This window comes from Rattus norvegicus, chromosome 20, assembly GCF_036323735.1.
Source record: "Rattus norvegicus strain BN/NHsdMcwi chromosome 20, GRCr8, whole genome shotgun sequence".
NCBI classification, from domain to species: Eukaryota; Metazoa; Chordata; class Mammalia; order Rodentia; family Muridae; genus Rattus; species Rattus norvegicus.
In genome coordinates, this window is record NC_086038.1 from 7,650,229 (window position 1) to 7,668,474 (window position 18,246).

At 50.3% G+C, this 18,246-nt stretch overlaps 1 protein-coding gene across 2 annotated transcripts in view; it reads left to right on the forward strand.

The window, feature by feature from the left end:
• Nucleotides 1–18,246, forward strand: part of Tbc1d22b (TBC1 domain family, member 22B) — a 56,094-nt gene that overhangs the window by 29,513 nt on the left and 8,335 nt on the right. For both annotated transcript variants that reach the window (XR_005497331.2, NM_001025059.1), the window contains 2 exons: nt 13,514–13,620; nt 14,838–14,913. Coding sequence is in view for 1 of the 2 variants with exons in the window: in NM_001025059.1 (NP_001020230.1) it covers nt 13,514–13,620; nt 14,838–14,913 (183 nt within the window). In the remaining variant the exon portion in view is untranslated. Of the gene's footprint in view, nt 1–13,513; nt 13,621–14,837; nt 14,914–18,246 lie in introns of those variants that run through there.

Consider the following 18,246-nt stretch of genomic DNA (forward strand, 5'->3'; position numbering starts at 1 on the left):
GTAATGACCCTGGCCCTCTGCAGAGCAGTGAGTGTTCTTAACCGCGGAGCCCTCTGACTGCCCAGCTGTTTATCTTCTGCTTTACGTAGAAATCTCCCTTTTTTCCAAAAATGTCTTTAATTATTTTCTGTATATAAGCCTTTGCCTTGCCCACATGTGTGTATCAGTGTAACATGCGTGTGCCTAGTACCCGTGCAGCCCAGAACAGGGTAGAGGATCTCCTGGGACTGGAGTTATAGATGGTTGTGAGCCATGATGTGGGTGCTGGGTCTCTGAAAGAACACACACACACGCACGTACATAAACACACATACACACACATGCGCACACACACATACACACACATACACACGTGCATACACACGTATACACATACACACGTGCACGCACACATATACACATACACACGCGCGCGCACACACATACACACACACTTACACACACATACACACATACACACACGCACATGCACACACACGCACATGCACACACACATACACATACACATGCACACACATGCACGCACGCGCACACACACACACATTATTAGTAGTTCATTTCCTCATATGTCAGGAATTGAGATTTAAAAATTTTTTTTTTTGGTTCTTTTTTTCGGAGCTGGGGATCGAACCCAGGGCCTTGCGCTTCCTAGGCAAGCGCTCTACCACTGAGCTAAATCCCCAACCCCGAGATTTAAAATTTCTATTCCAGGTAACAGACAGATTATTTCAACACAACATATAAACTTCACACATTCTTTACTTTTTCTTTAGCATGTGTGTGTGCACACATGTGCGTATGTACGTGTGTGTGTATGTGTATTAGGACACTAGTGAGACTTGTTTTCTCCTACTCTGTGTGTCTCAGGATTTGAACTCAGGTCACCAGGCTTGGTGGCAGTCACTTTTACTACTGAGCCATGTCACTGGCCCTCTCTAGCTTTCATAACCCAAGCTTGCTCCGTGTCCTGTCACATTTACTGCTCAAGAGTTGAAAACAGCAAACTCAGTAGTGGATCTTTTGGAGTTGGTAAGAAAAATGTCCACAGCCAGCCTGGGTCCAAGCTGTGTCTCTACTGAGGAAGCCAGCTGCTTCTGTGAGATGGGGTTCTTCGAAGATAAGCCAGCTGAGCCAGGCCCAGGGTACAGTCCTGGAGGGTCACCCCCGAGGCTGTGGGGTGCCCTAGACTCATTCCAGGAGTTTTTGGCCCTGCACAGTCTAACCCTGAACGGAGTAAGGACACATCAGCTCAGGGTGTGCATACAGTCACGTGGAAGCAGGTTTCAGACACATCCTACTATTTACACTTTTAATTATTTATTTTCTAAGTCTGTGTGTGCAAACCACAAGAGTGTGGAGGTCAGAGGATAACTTATGGGAGTCAGTTCTCTCCTTCTGCCATCTGGGGATCGAACTTACGTTGTCAGGGTCAGCACCAAGAGCTCTCTACCTACTAAGCTACCTTGCCAGCCAACATGGCCTACCTATAGAAGCAGTTTCTTTCTAGCAAAATAAAGTTACCCAGTAACTTCACTTCTTTTCCTCCACGTGAAGCAGGGCAGCGGGACTCCATTGGGCACTTCACTTTAGGCATGGTAACACTGCAACTCTCCAGAGTCCCTCCCAGACCCCCGCCTCCTGCCCCTTCCTTCCGTGGGGCCATCACTCCCTGGATATGCAGGGATAATGAGGATTAGCCTCTCCACAGGTGACAGTGCTCTGAGTAAGGCAGAGGAGCTCTGTCTCCCACAGATATGTAGTCTGTGGCTCAAAAGCTGCCATTCTCAGACACCAGGGCTCCCAGACTGGTCTGTCTGGTGCTGCCATCCTCAGCAGTGCTCCCCTCTCAGGGACCAGGCCGACTTGGCTCACTGTATCCGCGCTCCAGCCCGCATGGTGGAGGAACGGCCAGAAGGCATGTGTCTTCTTCTCTATTTTGTGTGTGTGTGTGTGTGTGTGTGTGTGTGTGGTGTGTGTGTGTGAATGTGTGTGTGTGAATGTGTGAGTGTGTGTGTGGTGTGTTTGTGTGTGTGGTGTGTTTGTGTGTGTGAGTGTATGTGTGTGTGTGTGGTGTGTGTTTATGTGTGTGTGTGAGTGAGTGTGTGTGTGGTGTGTGTGAATGTGTGTGTGGTGTGTGTGAATGTGTGAGTGTGTGTGTGTGAATGTGTGAGTGTGTGAGTGTGTGTGTGAATGTGTGAGTGTGGTGTGAGTGTGTGTGTGTGGTGTGTTTGTGTGTGTGTGGTGTTTGTGTGTGTGAGTGAATGTGTGAGTGTGGTGTGTTTGTGTGTGTGTGTGGTGTTTGTGTGTGTGTGGTGTGTTTGTGTGTGTGAGTGAATGTGTGAGTGTGGTGTGTTTGTGTGTGTGTGGTGTGTTTGTGTGTGTGAGTGAATGTGTGAGTGTGGTGTGTTTGTGTGTGTGTGTGGTGTGTTTGTGTGTGAGTGTGTGTGGTGTGTTTGTGTGTGTGAGTGAATGTGTGAGTGTGGTATGTGTGTGTGTGTGGTGTGTGTGTGGTGTGTTTCTGTGTGTGAATGTGTGAGTGTGTGTGGTGTGTTTGTGTGTGAGTGTGTGTGGTGTGTTTGTGTGTGTGAGTGAGTGTGTATGGTGTGTGTTTATGTGTGTATGTGTGAATGTGAATGTGTGTGTGTGGTATGGGGCAGAGGACAGCATGCAGGAGGCAGTTATCTCTTTGTACTACACGGTTCCAAGAATCAAATTCATATTGTCGTGCTCGGTGGCAGGTACCCTTCCTGAGGAGCTATCTCAGGGCTCTTGGAACCTAAAGCCCATTGTGCCCTGTCTCCTATCCCCTGAGCGACTCCTTCCTGAGAAGCCTCTCTCTCTTGGACGCCCTCCTGAGCCCCAGGCATGCCATCCCATCATGCCTTCCTGGAACTCAGCTGTACTGTAACCGAGTCACTTTCTCCAGCAGTGACGTCACTTACTACTGTTTGCCCCTCCGTCCACCAGCTGAGGCAGAGACTATCTGGAGGGTCTCCCTTCCTCCCATGCCTTCGTAGTGGCGTCCACACATACATAGAAGAATGAGACCCCTATCCCACGGTTCGGGCACAGGATGCTTGGAAGCTCGTGGAGCCGTGCCAGGCATGGCCACTGGGGGGCGGTGCATCCCTCCTCTGGTGTTGTGCCCAGTGTCAGGTCATCTCTGAAGTCTGGAGATGTAAGCTGAGGGACTGGGGAGGGGACCTGGAAAAAAGCAGGCAAAACACCCTGCCTTGCACTCTCAGACATTTAAAACTCACGACCCCAACAGGACAGAACACAAACATTCACAGATAAAAGCTGGAAGCCACTTCCCCAGCCCTATAGCTACTCACACCGTGGGGCAGTACTCAGCCATAAGTGGAGCCGTTACTGGTGCGTGCAGCCACGTGGCAGCTGCGGGGAAAAGTGTGCGTTGAAGATTGCGTTCACACAGAGCCCAAAGTGAGCAAAGCCTGTCTGCAGCCCTGGAGGTCGGGCCCGGGCCCCGGCCCCTTGTGTCGTCCACCCGGGAGTAGATGAGGGAGCTCTCCTGACCCGGGAGGGGGGAGGAGGAAGTGCCCCTCCCTTCCTTGCCGCCCAAGCCTTACTGCTGTCAACCACAGATGTGGGGACGCATGTCAGAGCTGTGTGTCAGTGCAATTTGCTGTGTGGACATTTTTTTTTTTTTCAGAGCTGGGGACCGAACCCAGGGCCTTGCGCTTCCTAGGCAAGCGCTCTACCACTGAGCTAAATCCCCAACCCCTCTGTGTGGACATTTTACCTGCAGCAAAGCCCTCCTCACAGCTTTGGAAAGCCTGGTGGGTGGGCTTCTCCACTCCTCTGAAGCCCCCTCTCCTCTTGCCACGTGTGGCTGCTTGTCAGACTCCACCACAAGCAGAATAGCCTCTCCTCCTCTCCCCCTTTCTCCTGGAAGTTACTGGGACTGGCAGTCTGCCTCTCTTGTCTTTCTCTTAGATGCTAATAAAACTGGCCTCGGGTGAAAAACCATATGTATTTATGTATATTGTTGGGAGGAACAGATGCTAAATTGAAAGGGGTGGGAAAGTACTTATTAGTTTTTTCAGAGTGTTGGCATAGTCTGGTTTGCGTTGTGATGACAGATACTCACGGCTAGGTACGTTCAGAGTCCAGATGGCTGGGTGCTTTGTAAGTAAAGTTATTTTGATGGCTCCTGAGTCCAGACTGCGCGACACCACTGTCTCTGTGAAGACCGTGGTGAAGAGCTTGGCGAAGAGCACGGTCTGCCTGCTACAGCGTTTCATGGTGCCGAGGCAGAAGGGATGTGGTGGGGTGGTCCTCGGGATGCGCCCCGCTTGCTCACAGCGTGCTCTCCCCGTGGAGAAGATGCACTCCGTGAGAAAAGGCCTTACCCTGTTAGTTGCCGCTTCCGACAGTGCTGGGCTCCAGCCCTGAGCTATGCCTTCCAAACACAGCAAATTCTGTACTGAGAACAAATGAGAAAGAGGCTGCTCTGTGGACGGTAGATAGGGTTTGTGCATATGTAGCAAGCAGAGGGCAGCTCTGTTATCTTCCTCTGTATGCCTGGGATTGAACTCAGGCCTTTGGGTTTGGCGTCCGGCACCTTTGCCTGCTGCTCTACCATCTCACTGGCCCAAGAAGACGGTGTTGTTGATGTTGTTGTTGTTGATGTTGCTGTTGTTGATGTTGTTGTTGTTGTTGTTGTTGTTGAGTTTTTCAAATCTTTTGAAACATGGTCTCACTGTGTACTTTGGCTGTCCCAGAACTCACTATGTAGACAAGGCTGGACCGGAACTCAAAGGTCCACTTCCCTGTGCCTGACAGATGCTGAGGCTAAAGGCACCACCGTGCCTGGCAGGACGTAGGTTTTGTGTAGAGCAGGGCCCTGAAGAAGAGGATTTGTTGTGCTGGCTCCACCTCCTCCTGTGCTAGGGATGCTGCTCTCACCACCACCACACCCTACCCTCAGTGTGGGCGATGCTCCCTCGTGTGGCCAGTTCTGAGGAAGTGTGACCTCTGTTTCCTCTCTGACTCGGCCTCAGCATCCTGCCCAGCCCTGGCTGGCTGGTATGGAGACCAGAGATGGAACTGGAGGACCCTCCATAATGGCCAGCTCGGTGTTGCCTCAGGACACGATCCTGGGCTGCCTCTATTTTTAGTGTGTGTGAGAGAGACAGAGACAGAGAGACAGGCCAAATGGATAGGTCTTTTTTCTAACCCTTTACAAGTGTCTGGGGGTCAAGCTGAGCTCCCCAGGCCTACACACACATCAAATGCCTGTACAGGCTGAGCCGTCTCGCTGGCCCTCCTGTTTGCTTCTTTAACCTTATGTTGAGTTCTTTTACACACGTGGATGCATCTACCTGTCACTCGGGCCTATACACACCCAGCCCCACAGGAGCACTCGGAGCATCCCCAGCCCCTCAGAAGCCCTTATGACCTCGCCTTCCCTGCCTTTCAAGGGGCCCCATGTACACTGAGCTATTTTTTGCTTGCTTGCCATTTTAAAAAGCTTCATTTTTAATTTGGTCCAAGTCTTGGAAGCAACCCAAGGTCGTTACAAAGCTGTTGTGAAAGGTCCTGAGGCGGCTGGTGCAGGGGTCCTGAGGCAGCTGGTGCAGAGCAAAGCAGGGGGCTCCTTAGAAGGCCAGGAGACAACCTAGACATGCTAAGAGGGACTTGTTAGAGGAAGTGCTGAGGTGGGTGGGGCGTGTCAGTGTGTGCTTGTTGGCCCGACTGGGCAGCCTGTGGACATTGGGCGAGCGGTTGCCTGTTGTGATGAGCTTCACCTCCCCATCCAGGAAGTGGTTTCTAAGAAGAGATGAGGGTTGGTTTGGACAGAGCCCAGCGAATGAAGATCTGAGAGGACCTGGTTCTTCTCCAGTGTTAAGACAGCTTCCATGGTCTCCTGGATTTTACAACACTCTTTTGAGATGGCTTCTAAACATTGTGGAAGAACGTGCAGTCCCCATTCTTGCAGCTCAAGATCGGGCTTCTCCTCAGAAGTACGGAAGCAGTGTGACCCACACCCTCCTGAGCTACATCATCCCTGTCAAAATAGCTTAGAGAGGGGTGCGCAGGAGGGTGTGGGAGCAGGCGGGCCAGGTTCACTGCTGCTTCGGGAGCTTCCGTTCAGTGGACTAATTCTGAGGAGTCCGGGAGGTCACTGCTGACCAGCCATGTGGAACTAACCGCAAAGAGACCAAAGAGACAGTGCAGGCTGGTCCTAGGAGCAGACGGTCCCAGACGTAAGGCGGCAGGGAGCTAACAGAGGGGTCCCCAGGTCTGTTCTGTCCAAACACTGCAGAAGCGACAGTGATTCACGGACCTCAAGGCCCTGCTCCACACCGATTCGTCTGCCTGAGCTCGGGCTTCTTTCTGACAAGCGCCCGCTTGGGACTGAGCTTGTCCTTTAAGTGGCAGCCTCAGGTGTGACAGGCAGGCAGGGAACGTGTGAGGCCCCCCATCACCCGCTGCTTAAAGACAGCTGCAGGACTGAGCTGAGTGGCATCATTTATGTGAGTGCCCCCTGGAGAGCCCACTGCAGGGTTTCCTGACACTGAGGGGGTGAGTGCTCCAGTGGCAGGTGTGAGTCACAGTATAGGAGATTGATCCTCCTCCCTGAGCGGTAAGCACCACCGTCTCTGTGGCAGTCTTTAGAAAGCCTTAGAAGGGCTGGGCAGTGGTGATGCATACAGACGGAACTTTGAGGCCAGCCTGGGCTACAAAGCGTGTTCTAGGATAGCCAGGGCTACACAGAGAAGCCTTGAAAAAAAAAAAAAACAAAAAACAAAAACAAAAAAACAAAAAAAAAAAGAAAGAAAGAAAGAAAGAAAGAAAGAAAGAAAGAAAAGAAAAACAAAGAAGCCTTAGGTTATGTACCCTGAATCCCATGATCAAGGGTCCTCTATCTAGTGCGCAAAGGCTGACCTCATAGTGATCTTAGCTACATGGTAGCAATAGACCCTCAGGGTAGTCGAGAAGACTTGGAGGGTTGTTGGCATTTTTTAGACATATTTTCGTGTGTGTGTGTGTGTGTGTGTGTGTGTGTGTGTGTGTGTACGCCCGTGCACATGAGTGTAGTTACCTGTGGAGCCTAGAGGAGTGGATCCCCTAGAGCTGGAGCTCCAGACACTTGTGAGCTGCCCTGTGTGACCCCTGCAAGAGCAGCATGCGCTCTTACTCACTCAGTATTGGTGTGCGTGTGTAAACTCTGGACCTCTGCAAGAGCAGCTCTCAACTGCTGAGCCATGTCTCCAGCCCAAGCATAGGTTTCTGAATGTAAGTGCACCAGGCTATGTTTTCATTCCTATATGCCTAAGCTGTCCCACACTGCTACCCCGCAGACCTCTTGTGTCTTTCTGAGCTAAGAGTCAGCACTCTGATTGGCAGGCCCTGGCTTCCTGACTTAGCCATGTGGTCTCTCTACCTTTTCTGTATGTGCTGAAAGGTTTGTGCCCTCATGATCTTGCCTGTTGTCAGCAAGTTCTGGCATGAGATTGTCAGGTGACTAAGTCCAGGAGTGTTTGTATGGCCCTCCAACCACCTGGAACTGGGCCCAGGAAGCCAGCAGTGCAGAACTGTAGTCTTCATTCCTCAGAGGACTGAGGCAGCTGGATTATTTGAGTTCAGGTCAAAGCCAACTTGGGCAACATAGTGAGACTCTGTCTCAAAACAAAACAAAACAAAACTTGTTTTCTTTAAATATATGGTTATTTGTTTTTTTCTTAGTTGTGTATAGTATTTGTACATGTGTGAATAGTATTTGTACATGTGTGTATAGTAGATGTACATGTGTGTATTGTAGTTGTACATATGTGTACAGCAGATGTACACGTGTGTATAGTATTTGTACATGTGTGTATAGTAGATGTACATGTGCGTATAGTATTTGTATATGTGTGTATAGTAGATGTCCATATGTATATAGTAGGTGTACATGTGTGTAGTAGATGTACATATGTGTAGTATATGTACATGTGTATATAGTAGACGTACATGTGTGTGTAGTAGATATACATGTGTGTATAGTGTATGTATATGTGTGTATAGTATTTGTACATGTGTGTAGTAGATGCACATGTGTGTAGTAGATGTACATGTGTATAGTATATGTACATGAGTATATAGTAGTTACACATGTGCGTATAGTGTATGTACATGTGTGTAGATGTACATGTGTATAGTAGATGTACATGTGTGTATAGGGTATGTACATGTGTGTAATAGATATACATATGTGTATAGTAGATGTACACGTGTATATAGTAGATGTACATGTGTGTAGATGTACATGTGTATAGTAGATGTACATGTGTGTAGTAGATGTACATGTGTATAGTAGATGTACATGTGCGTATAGTGTATGTACATGAGTATGTAGTAGATGTACATGTGCATATAGTGTATGTACATGTGTGTAGTAGATGTACATATGTGTATAGTAGATGTACATGTGTATAGTAGATGTACATATGTGTATAGTAGATGTACATGTGTATATAGTAGATGTACATGTGTGTATAGTGTATGTACCTGTGTGTATAGTATTTGTACATGTGTGCAGGCGTTAGTGCATATACGCATAGAGGACAGACATCAGCATTGGCTGATTCCGGTGGCTTCTGATTTCTTTGGGAGGAGGTGGGTCAGGGGTTGCTTTGAGACAGGGTCAGTTAGTGGACCTGAAGCTCAACAATTCAGCTAGACTGGCCAACCAATGAGCTTCAGACATCCAGTCTCCACCAGCCAGTGCCGGTGTTAGAGATGTCCACTGTTGAGGGTCTGACTTTCTTGTGTCTGCTGGGGTCCAAACTCCAGCACTCATGCTTGCACTGCGGGTGCTAAACCTTCTCGCCAGCTCCCCAGCTGGAAATACTAGGCAAGGGATTCTTTCTTTTCTTTCTTTCTTTCTTTCTTTCTTTTTTTTTTCTTCAGACAGGGTCTCACTCTGTAGCCTTGGCTGTTCTGGAACTTGCAGTGTAGACCACAATGCTGGCCCCAAACTCACTGAGATTCACCTGCCTGTGATTAAAAGTGTGTGCCACCATGCTCGGCCTGTGCAAGGGATTCTTATGAGTGTAATTTCAGGGCAGAACGGGAGGGGAACGACCATGGGAGGCCCTGGGAAGGCCTGAGGCCTCATCACCACCGAGGGCTTGGAGTGTTGAGTCCTGTCAGATCACAGAAGCTGGGACTGTCCTGGGACCTCTCAGGGCCCCTGGGAAGTGCCTGGGCCAGTGAGCTAGTTCTCTTCAGAGCTTCCAGACTGTTCGAGGCTCCTGTTCCACTGATTGTTCTGGGGTTCTGAGCAAAGTCAGCTGCTGAGTGGAGCCAGAGCCCAGTGTATTTTATCAGCTAATCAATAGCCATGTTCTCCTCGAGCCCAGAGTGGGCAATTTTGTTTTCATAAAGAGCTTTTTGGTTTCTCCCTTTTGGATGCATCGCCTCTTAAAATAGCCATAAAAAACCCTTAAACTCACTCCCAGCAGTCAGTCCTGGCAGCCACACACTCGTCATGACAACCAAAGATGAGGCCCTCGCCTGGGACAGAGGGGCTGGCATGCTCTCCCCGTTGAGCTTCAATTATGTGTGGAGTTTCCTCAAGTGGACGGTTAATGATCCTTCTGAGCAGATTGTTTATGTGAATGAAGCCCTTCAGAGCCCGCGCCTCCCTCTCTGCTGGTTTTTGCCCGTGTGCTCAGCTCAGTTGAGGAGTGTGTGAACCCTATCCTCCCAGCAGGCAGAGGAAGAGTTATGCATGCCCCAGCCCTAGGAAGTGCAGTGAGCTATCCCACTCCTCAAACCCCAGGAGGTGCAGTGAGCTATCCCACCCCTCACCCCCAGGAAGTGCAGTGAGCTATCCCACCCCCCACGCCCAGGAAGTGCAGTGAGCTAGCCTGCCATCCGTGAATGCCAGAGGTCCATGACTGATCATAGCTCCCCAACTTGAGGCTCCCAGATATGGTTCCTTTGTAGTCCCGTTGATCCTGGCTCAGCTCCTGACTCCTCATAGTTAAACGTGATTTTTCTTATTAGAACCAAGAGCTAAGGGCAGAAAACTGGCCATCAGGGCTGAAGAGATGGCTCTCCGTAGGTGAAGGAGCTTGCTACCAAGCATTATGACGGGAGTTCAATTCCCAGGGTCCATAGGATAGAGGGAGAGAACCAACTCCCACAAGTTGTCCTCTGACCTCCACATGAGCACTGTGACAAACACACGTGCACACGCACACACACTCACACGCACACACTTACACACATACACACGTGCACTAAGATAAAATAGAACAAAAACCTTTAAAATTTGACTTTTGGGCTGGAGAGATGGCTCAGTGGTTAAGAGCACTGATTGCTCTTCCAGAGGTTCTGAGTTCAAATCCCAGCAACCACATGGTGGCTCACAACCATCTGTAATATACATTAGATAAATAAAAAAAATTTAAAAAATCTTTAAAAAAATCTTTAAAATTTGACTTTTAAGGTATATACTTGGACATGGAAGGTTTATCCCCGCAGAATCGATCTGGTTTCAAACAATAGAGAGCAAACATTGTGGCCCAAACAAGACAGGAGCATATTCACTTCTTACGTAATGTTGTAAGAGTCCCAGCCCAGAGCCACAGGGTACGTGTTCCCCATCAGCACGGTTGCTGACATGTCTCATGTTGCCCTGACACTGTCCTGGTGGTGGTCACCCAGAGAGACAGAGCCAGTGAGAGGCACAGCCAGGAGGCAGCACAGGCTATAGGGTCTAGAAGGACAGTTCTGGCCCACCGTCCTCAGGAACACTTTCTCTTGGTTGTCTGATCAGTAAGTTGCCAGTCCTGCGTATAGAGTTCTGGAACGCTACGTGCTTAGGTTGAAAAAAACCCCAAGGTTTATTAGAAGGCTGGCACACATCTGTAATCCCAGCTCTTGGGAGGCAGAGGCAGGAGGATTGTAGTAGGTTTGACTGAGTAGCAAAACAGTATCACAAACTAATAATAAACATACTAAAAACCATTAAACTTTAAAGAAGTATTGGCCTGCAATATGACTGAGCAGGGTCCGCCTCCCGAGTGAGTGTGGACACTCAGACCCACATCAAAGGCCGTGCCCAGCAGCAAGCGTCTACAACCCCAGGTCGCCTTCTGTGGGAGGGGAAAGTAGGCAGAGTCTACCAGATGCTTGCTGGCCATCCAACCTGGGATATGCAACAAGGCAGGACTAAGAGATCCCCACCTCGGCAGGGTGGAAGGGGAGAACCTTCCCTGCCTGCCACGTGTATCTCCCCACACGTGTGCACCGCTGGAGAGGAAAACCGCCCTGCCGAGATGGCGCACACACCGCACACACCGGCTGCTCCTTCAGAATCAGTTCTCAGCCCCCACGTGGCAGTGTACAGCCATCTGTAACTCCAGTCCCAGGGAATCCATGTGGTGCCTGCACAGATGTACGTGTGGGCAAAATGCCCACAGAATAAGGGTGAACGAAGGCTAGAGAGATGGCTCAGCCATGTGGAGCAGTCGCTTTGCATTGTCCTCTTGCAGAGGACCTGGGTTCAATTCCCAACACCCACACAGTGGCTCACGGTCCTCCGTAACTCAAGTTCTAAAGGACTCCATGCCTCCTTCTGGCTACTGTGGCCACTAGGCACACTCATTGTGAACATATAGACATACAAGCGAAACACTCATACATATCAAATAAAATCTAAATAAAAAGATAAATTAAAAATTTAATAGAATAAAGGTAAAAAATTAAAAAAAAAACAAAAACAAAAAACTACGGAGCTCTGCGTTTCCCTCTGGGAAATGCGTGGGATTGGCGGAGGCTACTCAGGAGGGATCAGTTCGGCAGGCCAGTATTAGTCCCGTAGGACAGTATTTGCGACTGTAACTTTGAAGGCTGCCTGTGCAGGACTGAGCTGGGGGTGGGCACATCAGCCTGGGAAGAGCCTAGAGATGTAACCCAATGCAATAAGAGATCTCTGAATGGAGTCTTAGGGCCTGGCTTAGTTTAAATGATGTATATGGCCACCCCAAAAGCACTGCATGATTCCTAAGCGAGAGAAATCATATTTCTTGGAAGTTTTTTTTTAAATGTGATCTCCCAATTGGATTTTTATGTGGCACCAGAGTTCTCCATTTCTGCAAGGTTACTATTACTTTACAGAGTCCTCATTCTTCGGCGATAAAAGGCAACTGCAGTCAGTGTGCCCCACCTCCCAACAAAAAAAGGGAACGCTATAAAAATTATGCCCCCTGTGACAGCTTTTAAAAGTACAGCAAACCTTAAACCCTTCATTCCCCCTGTGTGTGTTTTGTTCCTGCCCCCGTTCGTGGAGGCACTCGTGGATATTGAGCGTCTGCGGGAATACTACTCCTCCTTGCTCCTTTCCCTTGAAGCTTTGGTGTGCCTTCTGCATCGTTCTAAAACCTTATCGGTCCCGATAAGCCTCATCTACAGTAATCTGTGTGCCTACTGTGAGCGAGGCGGGGAGGTTATTATTTTGTATATGTGAACCCCGGCTGTTGATTCTTCACAGCCTAGTTTTTCTGACCCAGTACTCATGGTCTTCCGCAGCCTCTGTCTCTCTGTCTCTTGTCTGTCTCTAAATAGCCCTTAATGTTCATAAAACAGTTCCTGGGCAGGTGAGGCGGGCAAGTGGGTAAAGGTGGCTGCTGCCAAGTGAGACTGAGGATTCGAGTCCAAGAGGATCTACATGTTAGGAGAGAACTGGCTTCCACAAGTTGTCCTCTGACCACACACATGCTATGGCAACACACACACACACACACTCACACACACTCACTTCTAAGTTAGTGTTCCTCTCTGTAAGAGGCCCTGTGCTCAAGCTTAATGGACACTTGGTAACTCCTGGTGTCCTTCTGTGTGCTGTGGATATATGTATGGTCTTACAGAGCCTCCAAGATGGTGATAGAAAAATGAGGGTGTTTCACGAGAGCATTTGTCAACACAACGGTGTGCGCGCGCGCGTGTGTGTGTGTGTGTGTGTGTGCGCGCGCGCGCACGCGTGCGTGTGTGAGCGTCCTCTAGAAGTAGGAAATACCAGCACGATGGAATTAAGTCCCAGAGGCACCCACGCACTTGACTCACCTTCCTCCATCCATGCACCAAGTCTGACGCCAACGCTCAGGGAGTCCACCCTTCTGCAGAGCAGGGGGCTCTGACCCAGGTTCCTGTGAATGTGTAGACAGCTCACCGAGCGTCTGTAACCAGAATTTCTCTAGGCTGTTCCTGGGTTGTGCTGGGTATATTATAGCTTATTGATCAGATGTCCTAAGTCTTTTTTTAAAAAAATCTAATAATGAACGCCAAGGAAACTGAGGTACACTGTGCTGGAGCGAGAAACAGCCCAGTCGGTGCTCTGAGATCCCTGGGAGTTCTGAGACACTCAAACAGAAGAGCAGGCTTGCCCCCGTGTTCCTCTCGGGCCTGAAGAACCCCACGGCAGGCGGGGGTCCCTACGCCCCTCTCTCCGTTTTTAGACCAGGCCTCTGGATTTTCCTCATCTTCTGTTTTGCAGAAGAGGATGTGGAGAACTTCGACGTGACCAACCTGTCTCAGGACATGCTGCGGAGCATTGAGGCCGACAGCTTCTGGTGCATGAGCAAGCTCCTGGATGGGATCCAGGTGAGCCGCCCACCCTCTGGCCGGGCTCAGTTACTCCCTACTGTCCTTCCGTGTGAGGGGACCCCCCACCCCACCCCCGCCAGAGCTCCCCTGCCTGTCTATTAGCTTCATGCCACAGTGCTCTAGCAGTCATCAGAGAGGACCCCTCCCCGCTGCTGTGTACCCAGATCCTGGGGGTCAAGCCCAGCGCAGGCTCCTCCAGCCTTTCGCCACATGCTGCCGTTCTAGGAATCCTTTGTTTCCAAACACAGTTACTGGCTGTTAGCATTGGTGAACTTTGAAAATATGTTTCTACCACACACACACACACACACACACACACACACGTATTTTAGATATTTTACTTATTTTTATTTTATGGACATTGGTGTTTTGCCTGCATGTGTATCAGTTTATGTGAAGGTATTGAGTCCCCTGAAACCAGAGTTACAGACAGTTGTGAGCCACTATGTGGCTGCTGGGAATTGAACTCAGGTCCTCTTGGAAAAGCAGCCAGTGCTCTTAACCACTGTTAATCTCTCCAACCCGTTTATGTTATTTTTAACCCCGTGTGCGGGTGTATGCACATGCGTGCAGCTGTTCGTGGATCACTGGGGTCTGGAGTCTCGGGTAGTTTCGAGCCACTAGGAACCATAGGGGGGTCCTCTGGAGGAGCATACGCACTCTTGACCACTGTGCCACCTCTCTAGCCCCCGGCATACTTTTAAATATGCTTCAGGGACGGTGGGGATGGCACTGAGGAGATGCCAGGGTCTCAAGAAGCAAGGTGAACTGTGTGTGAGGAATGATACCTGACATCTCCCTGGTCTGTGTAACACACACACGTGCATGCATGCACGCGCGCACACACACACACACACAGATACACATATATACACACATACATATGCACACACACATACTCGCGCACACACATACACATATACACACATACTCGTACACACACATACACACATACACATACTCGCGCACACACACACATGCATGCATGCATGCGCGTATACGCACACATATATACACACATACATATGCACACATATATACTCGCGCACACACATACACACACACATACTCGTACACACACATACACACACATACACACACTCGCACACACACACTCACCAGCAGTAACGACAGAGTAGCCTAAGTCTCTCTGAGCTCTATTTAGCTGTGGCTGGTTTGGACACTGCTCACCCCAGGCTCTGTGTCCTTCGCAGGATAATTACACGTTTGCACAACCAGGGATCCAGAAGAAGGTCAAAGCGCTGGAAGAGCTCGTCAGCCGGATCGATGGTAGGTCAAGAGGACAGAACTCCTCCAGCAGTAGCCCAGTGCGGTCCCCACCTAAGCTGTGACACTTGGTCCTCCCTGCTCCCTCCCCAGCCTGTCCTTGTAGTGATGCTGCCTTGGCAATGCTATCTTCACGGCTCAGCAGGAAGGCTGTGAGCTCCCTCCAGGTCTGTCTACCTCATTCTGTCACCAAGCTCTCAGTTCCCCGACAGCTCTGCCCCAGTCACTCCCCTCCCCTTCCCAGTCCGCAGCCCAGGTCCAGCCATTTGCTCTCGACACCTTCCTCCCAGAAGGACTTACATTCTCTTGCTTGTTGTGTTTTCAAACCATCATCCTGTGAGGGTTTCCCAGCAGTGTTCTGGCCGTGCCCTTCTGTTCCAGAGCTGCCAGTGACTTCCCCTTCATTGCCTTTTGTATCCAGTTTGTGAGTTGACCTTGCCCGTCATGTAGTAACATACTGATCCCTGGCTTGACACAGGCTCCCGAGTCTGGCTGACACCCTAGTGGGACTTTGAACACCCCTCTGGGACCTGGGGGGGCTCCCTGGGAGGCAGAGATCTGGGGAGAGCTGGTGCTTACAGGAGTGGAGCGTCCCAGCTCTGGTCAGGCCCTAGGAAGACCTTAGAAAGCCCTAGTGATGGGGCTGGGGATTTAGCTCAGTGGTAGAGCGCTTACCTAGGAAGCGCAAGGCCCTGGGTTCGGTCCCCAGCTCCGAAAAAAAGAACCAAAAAAAAAAAAAAAAAAAGAAAGCCCTAGTGACAAGGACACTGTGGCCAGAGAGACGGACAGAGGAGGTTGGGAGTTAATCTTCCCTGCAGTGTGGACCTAGCAGGGGCCCTGTGACCAGAGATCCTGTAGGCCAGTGAGTGCCTTCAAGACTGCACCAAACATTGGTGTCCTCCCCCCTCTGCTGTGGGACTTCCTGTCCCATCCCTCCTTCCCCTGCACAGTTGGGTCTCTCACTTTCCCAGGTTCTCTTGGTCGTGGGAACATCCTTGGTTTGTCTTGGCTCCCTCATCTTTCCACGACCTAGGGCCTTGGTGCTCTCCCTCACGTGCCCCTCACAGTAGTTCTGTGCGTGGTAAATGGATCGTTCTCCCTCTGGGCCTTACACTCTGCCCAGCCGCCAGCGCCATACTGGGCTGTCATTCCCCTGAGCCTTGTATAGGGTGCATGCTGTCCTCTTGGGGAACTCAACGGCCCCCAGGGCTGGTCATCAGGTGGATTCCAGATGGCACAGACAGTGGTTTCTTCTGCTGTCTACCTCCCTTTTCTTTTTCTGGCCTAGGTAAATAAAGGCATGAAGATTAAAAATAGTGGGGTTTTTAAAAAATGTGTACACTGGGCTGTGGAGCTGATACATTGGGCTAGGATGCTTCCTCCCAAGCCTGCCAACCTGATCATCATGGTAGACAGAGCACACGGACTACTGCAAGCTGTCCTCTGACCTCCACAAGACTACACACACACGCACACACACACACACACACACACACACACACACCCCTCGCACCACACACACACCACACACACACACACACCACACACGCACCACACACACACAAACATACACCCTCACACCACACACACACCCCTCACACCACACACACAACACACACACACACACACACTCCTCACACCACACACACACACCACACACACATACACACACACACATACCACACCACACATACACACCACACACACACATACACACACCCTCACACCACACACACACACCTCTCACACCACACACACACACACCACACACACACCTCACACCACACACACACACACCACACACACACCCCTCACACCACACACACACCACACACATATACCTCACACCACACACACACACATATACACACCCCTCACACCACACACACACATACACATACACACACACACCACATACACATACACACACACACCACACACACACCACATACACATACACACACACACATACACACACCCTCACACCACACACACACCACACACAGACACACACACACACACGCACACACACCACACACATACACACACACCACACACACACACCACACACACACATATACACACACCACACACACACACACTCCTCACACCACACACACACACACCACACACACATACACACACATACACACACATACCACACACACACATGCACACACCCTCATACCACATACACACACTCCTCACACCACACATACACACACACCACACACACATACACACCACACACACACACACCACACACACATACACCACACACACATACACACACCCTCACACCACACACACACACCTCTCATACCACACACACACCACACACACATACACACCACACACACACACACACACCACACACCACACACACATACACCACACACACATACACACACCCTCACACCACACACACACACACACACATACAAACACCCCTCACACACCACACACACACACACACCCCTCACACACACACACATACAAACACCCCTCACACACCACACACACACACACACACACCCCTCACACACCCCCCCACACTATATAGATGTGCAGCACACTCTTGTACCTTATGCACTTTCTCATTACAAAGACCATACAACAGCAACAACCCCACAGCTGTTCACAGCCCCCAGGCCTTAGATTCCAGCCCCTAAGCAACCATTGCTCCTCTTGAAGCCCTGGACTGAGCCGTCAGACACTATTTTACAGATCGGCTTTCTCAGTTTTCCTCCCCAGAGTCCTCTGAAGTGTGAGGGGTTATCCTCAATAAAACTCGAAAGGAAAAAAGTTATTGGGGAGGGGTACACACACGCCACCACGTGGAAGGGGGAGTCAGGACAACACCCAGGAGTCCATTACCTCTTTCAGTCAGATGGGTTCCAGGGGTCAGGTCATCAGGCTTGGTGGCCGATGCCTTTACTCATTGAGCCGTCTTGCTGGCCTCTGATTGTCCCATTTTATAAATGAGAAGATGGTGATTTAAAACCGTGCCATCAGCGGGGCTGGAGTGGTGGCTCGTGGGTCACAAGCCCCTTGCTGCTCTTCCAGAGGACCCACGTTCAGTTCTGAGCGCCCACATGGCGTGGCTCACAGCTGTCTGTAACTCCTGGGACTCTGATGCCTCTGATACTCTTGTGCACACGCCCACACGCAGACACACGCCTACATGTCATTCAGTACAAATGCATCTTAAAGCATCAGGAACAAAAACCCATCGAGCCTTAGTCTCCAAGCCCTCATGCAGGATAGGGGACCAGGCCAGGCCAACTGGCTCAGGACGCTACACAGGGCAGGAGCCAAGTGGCAGGTGGCAGCTAG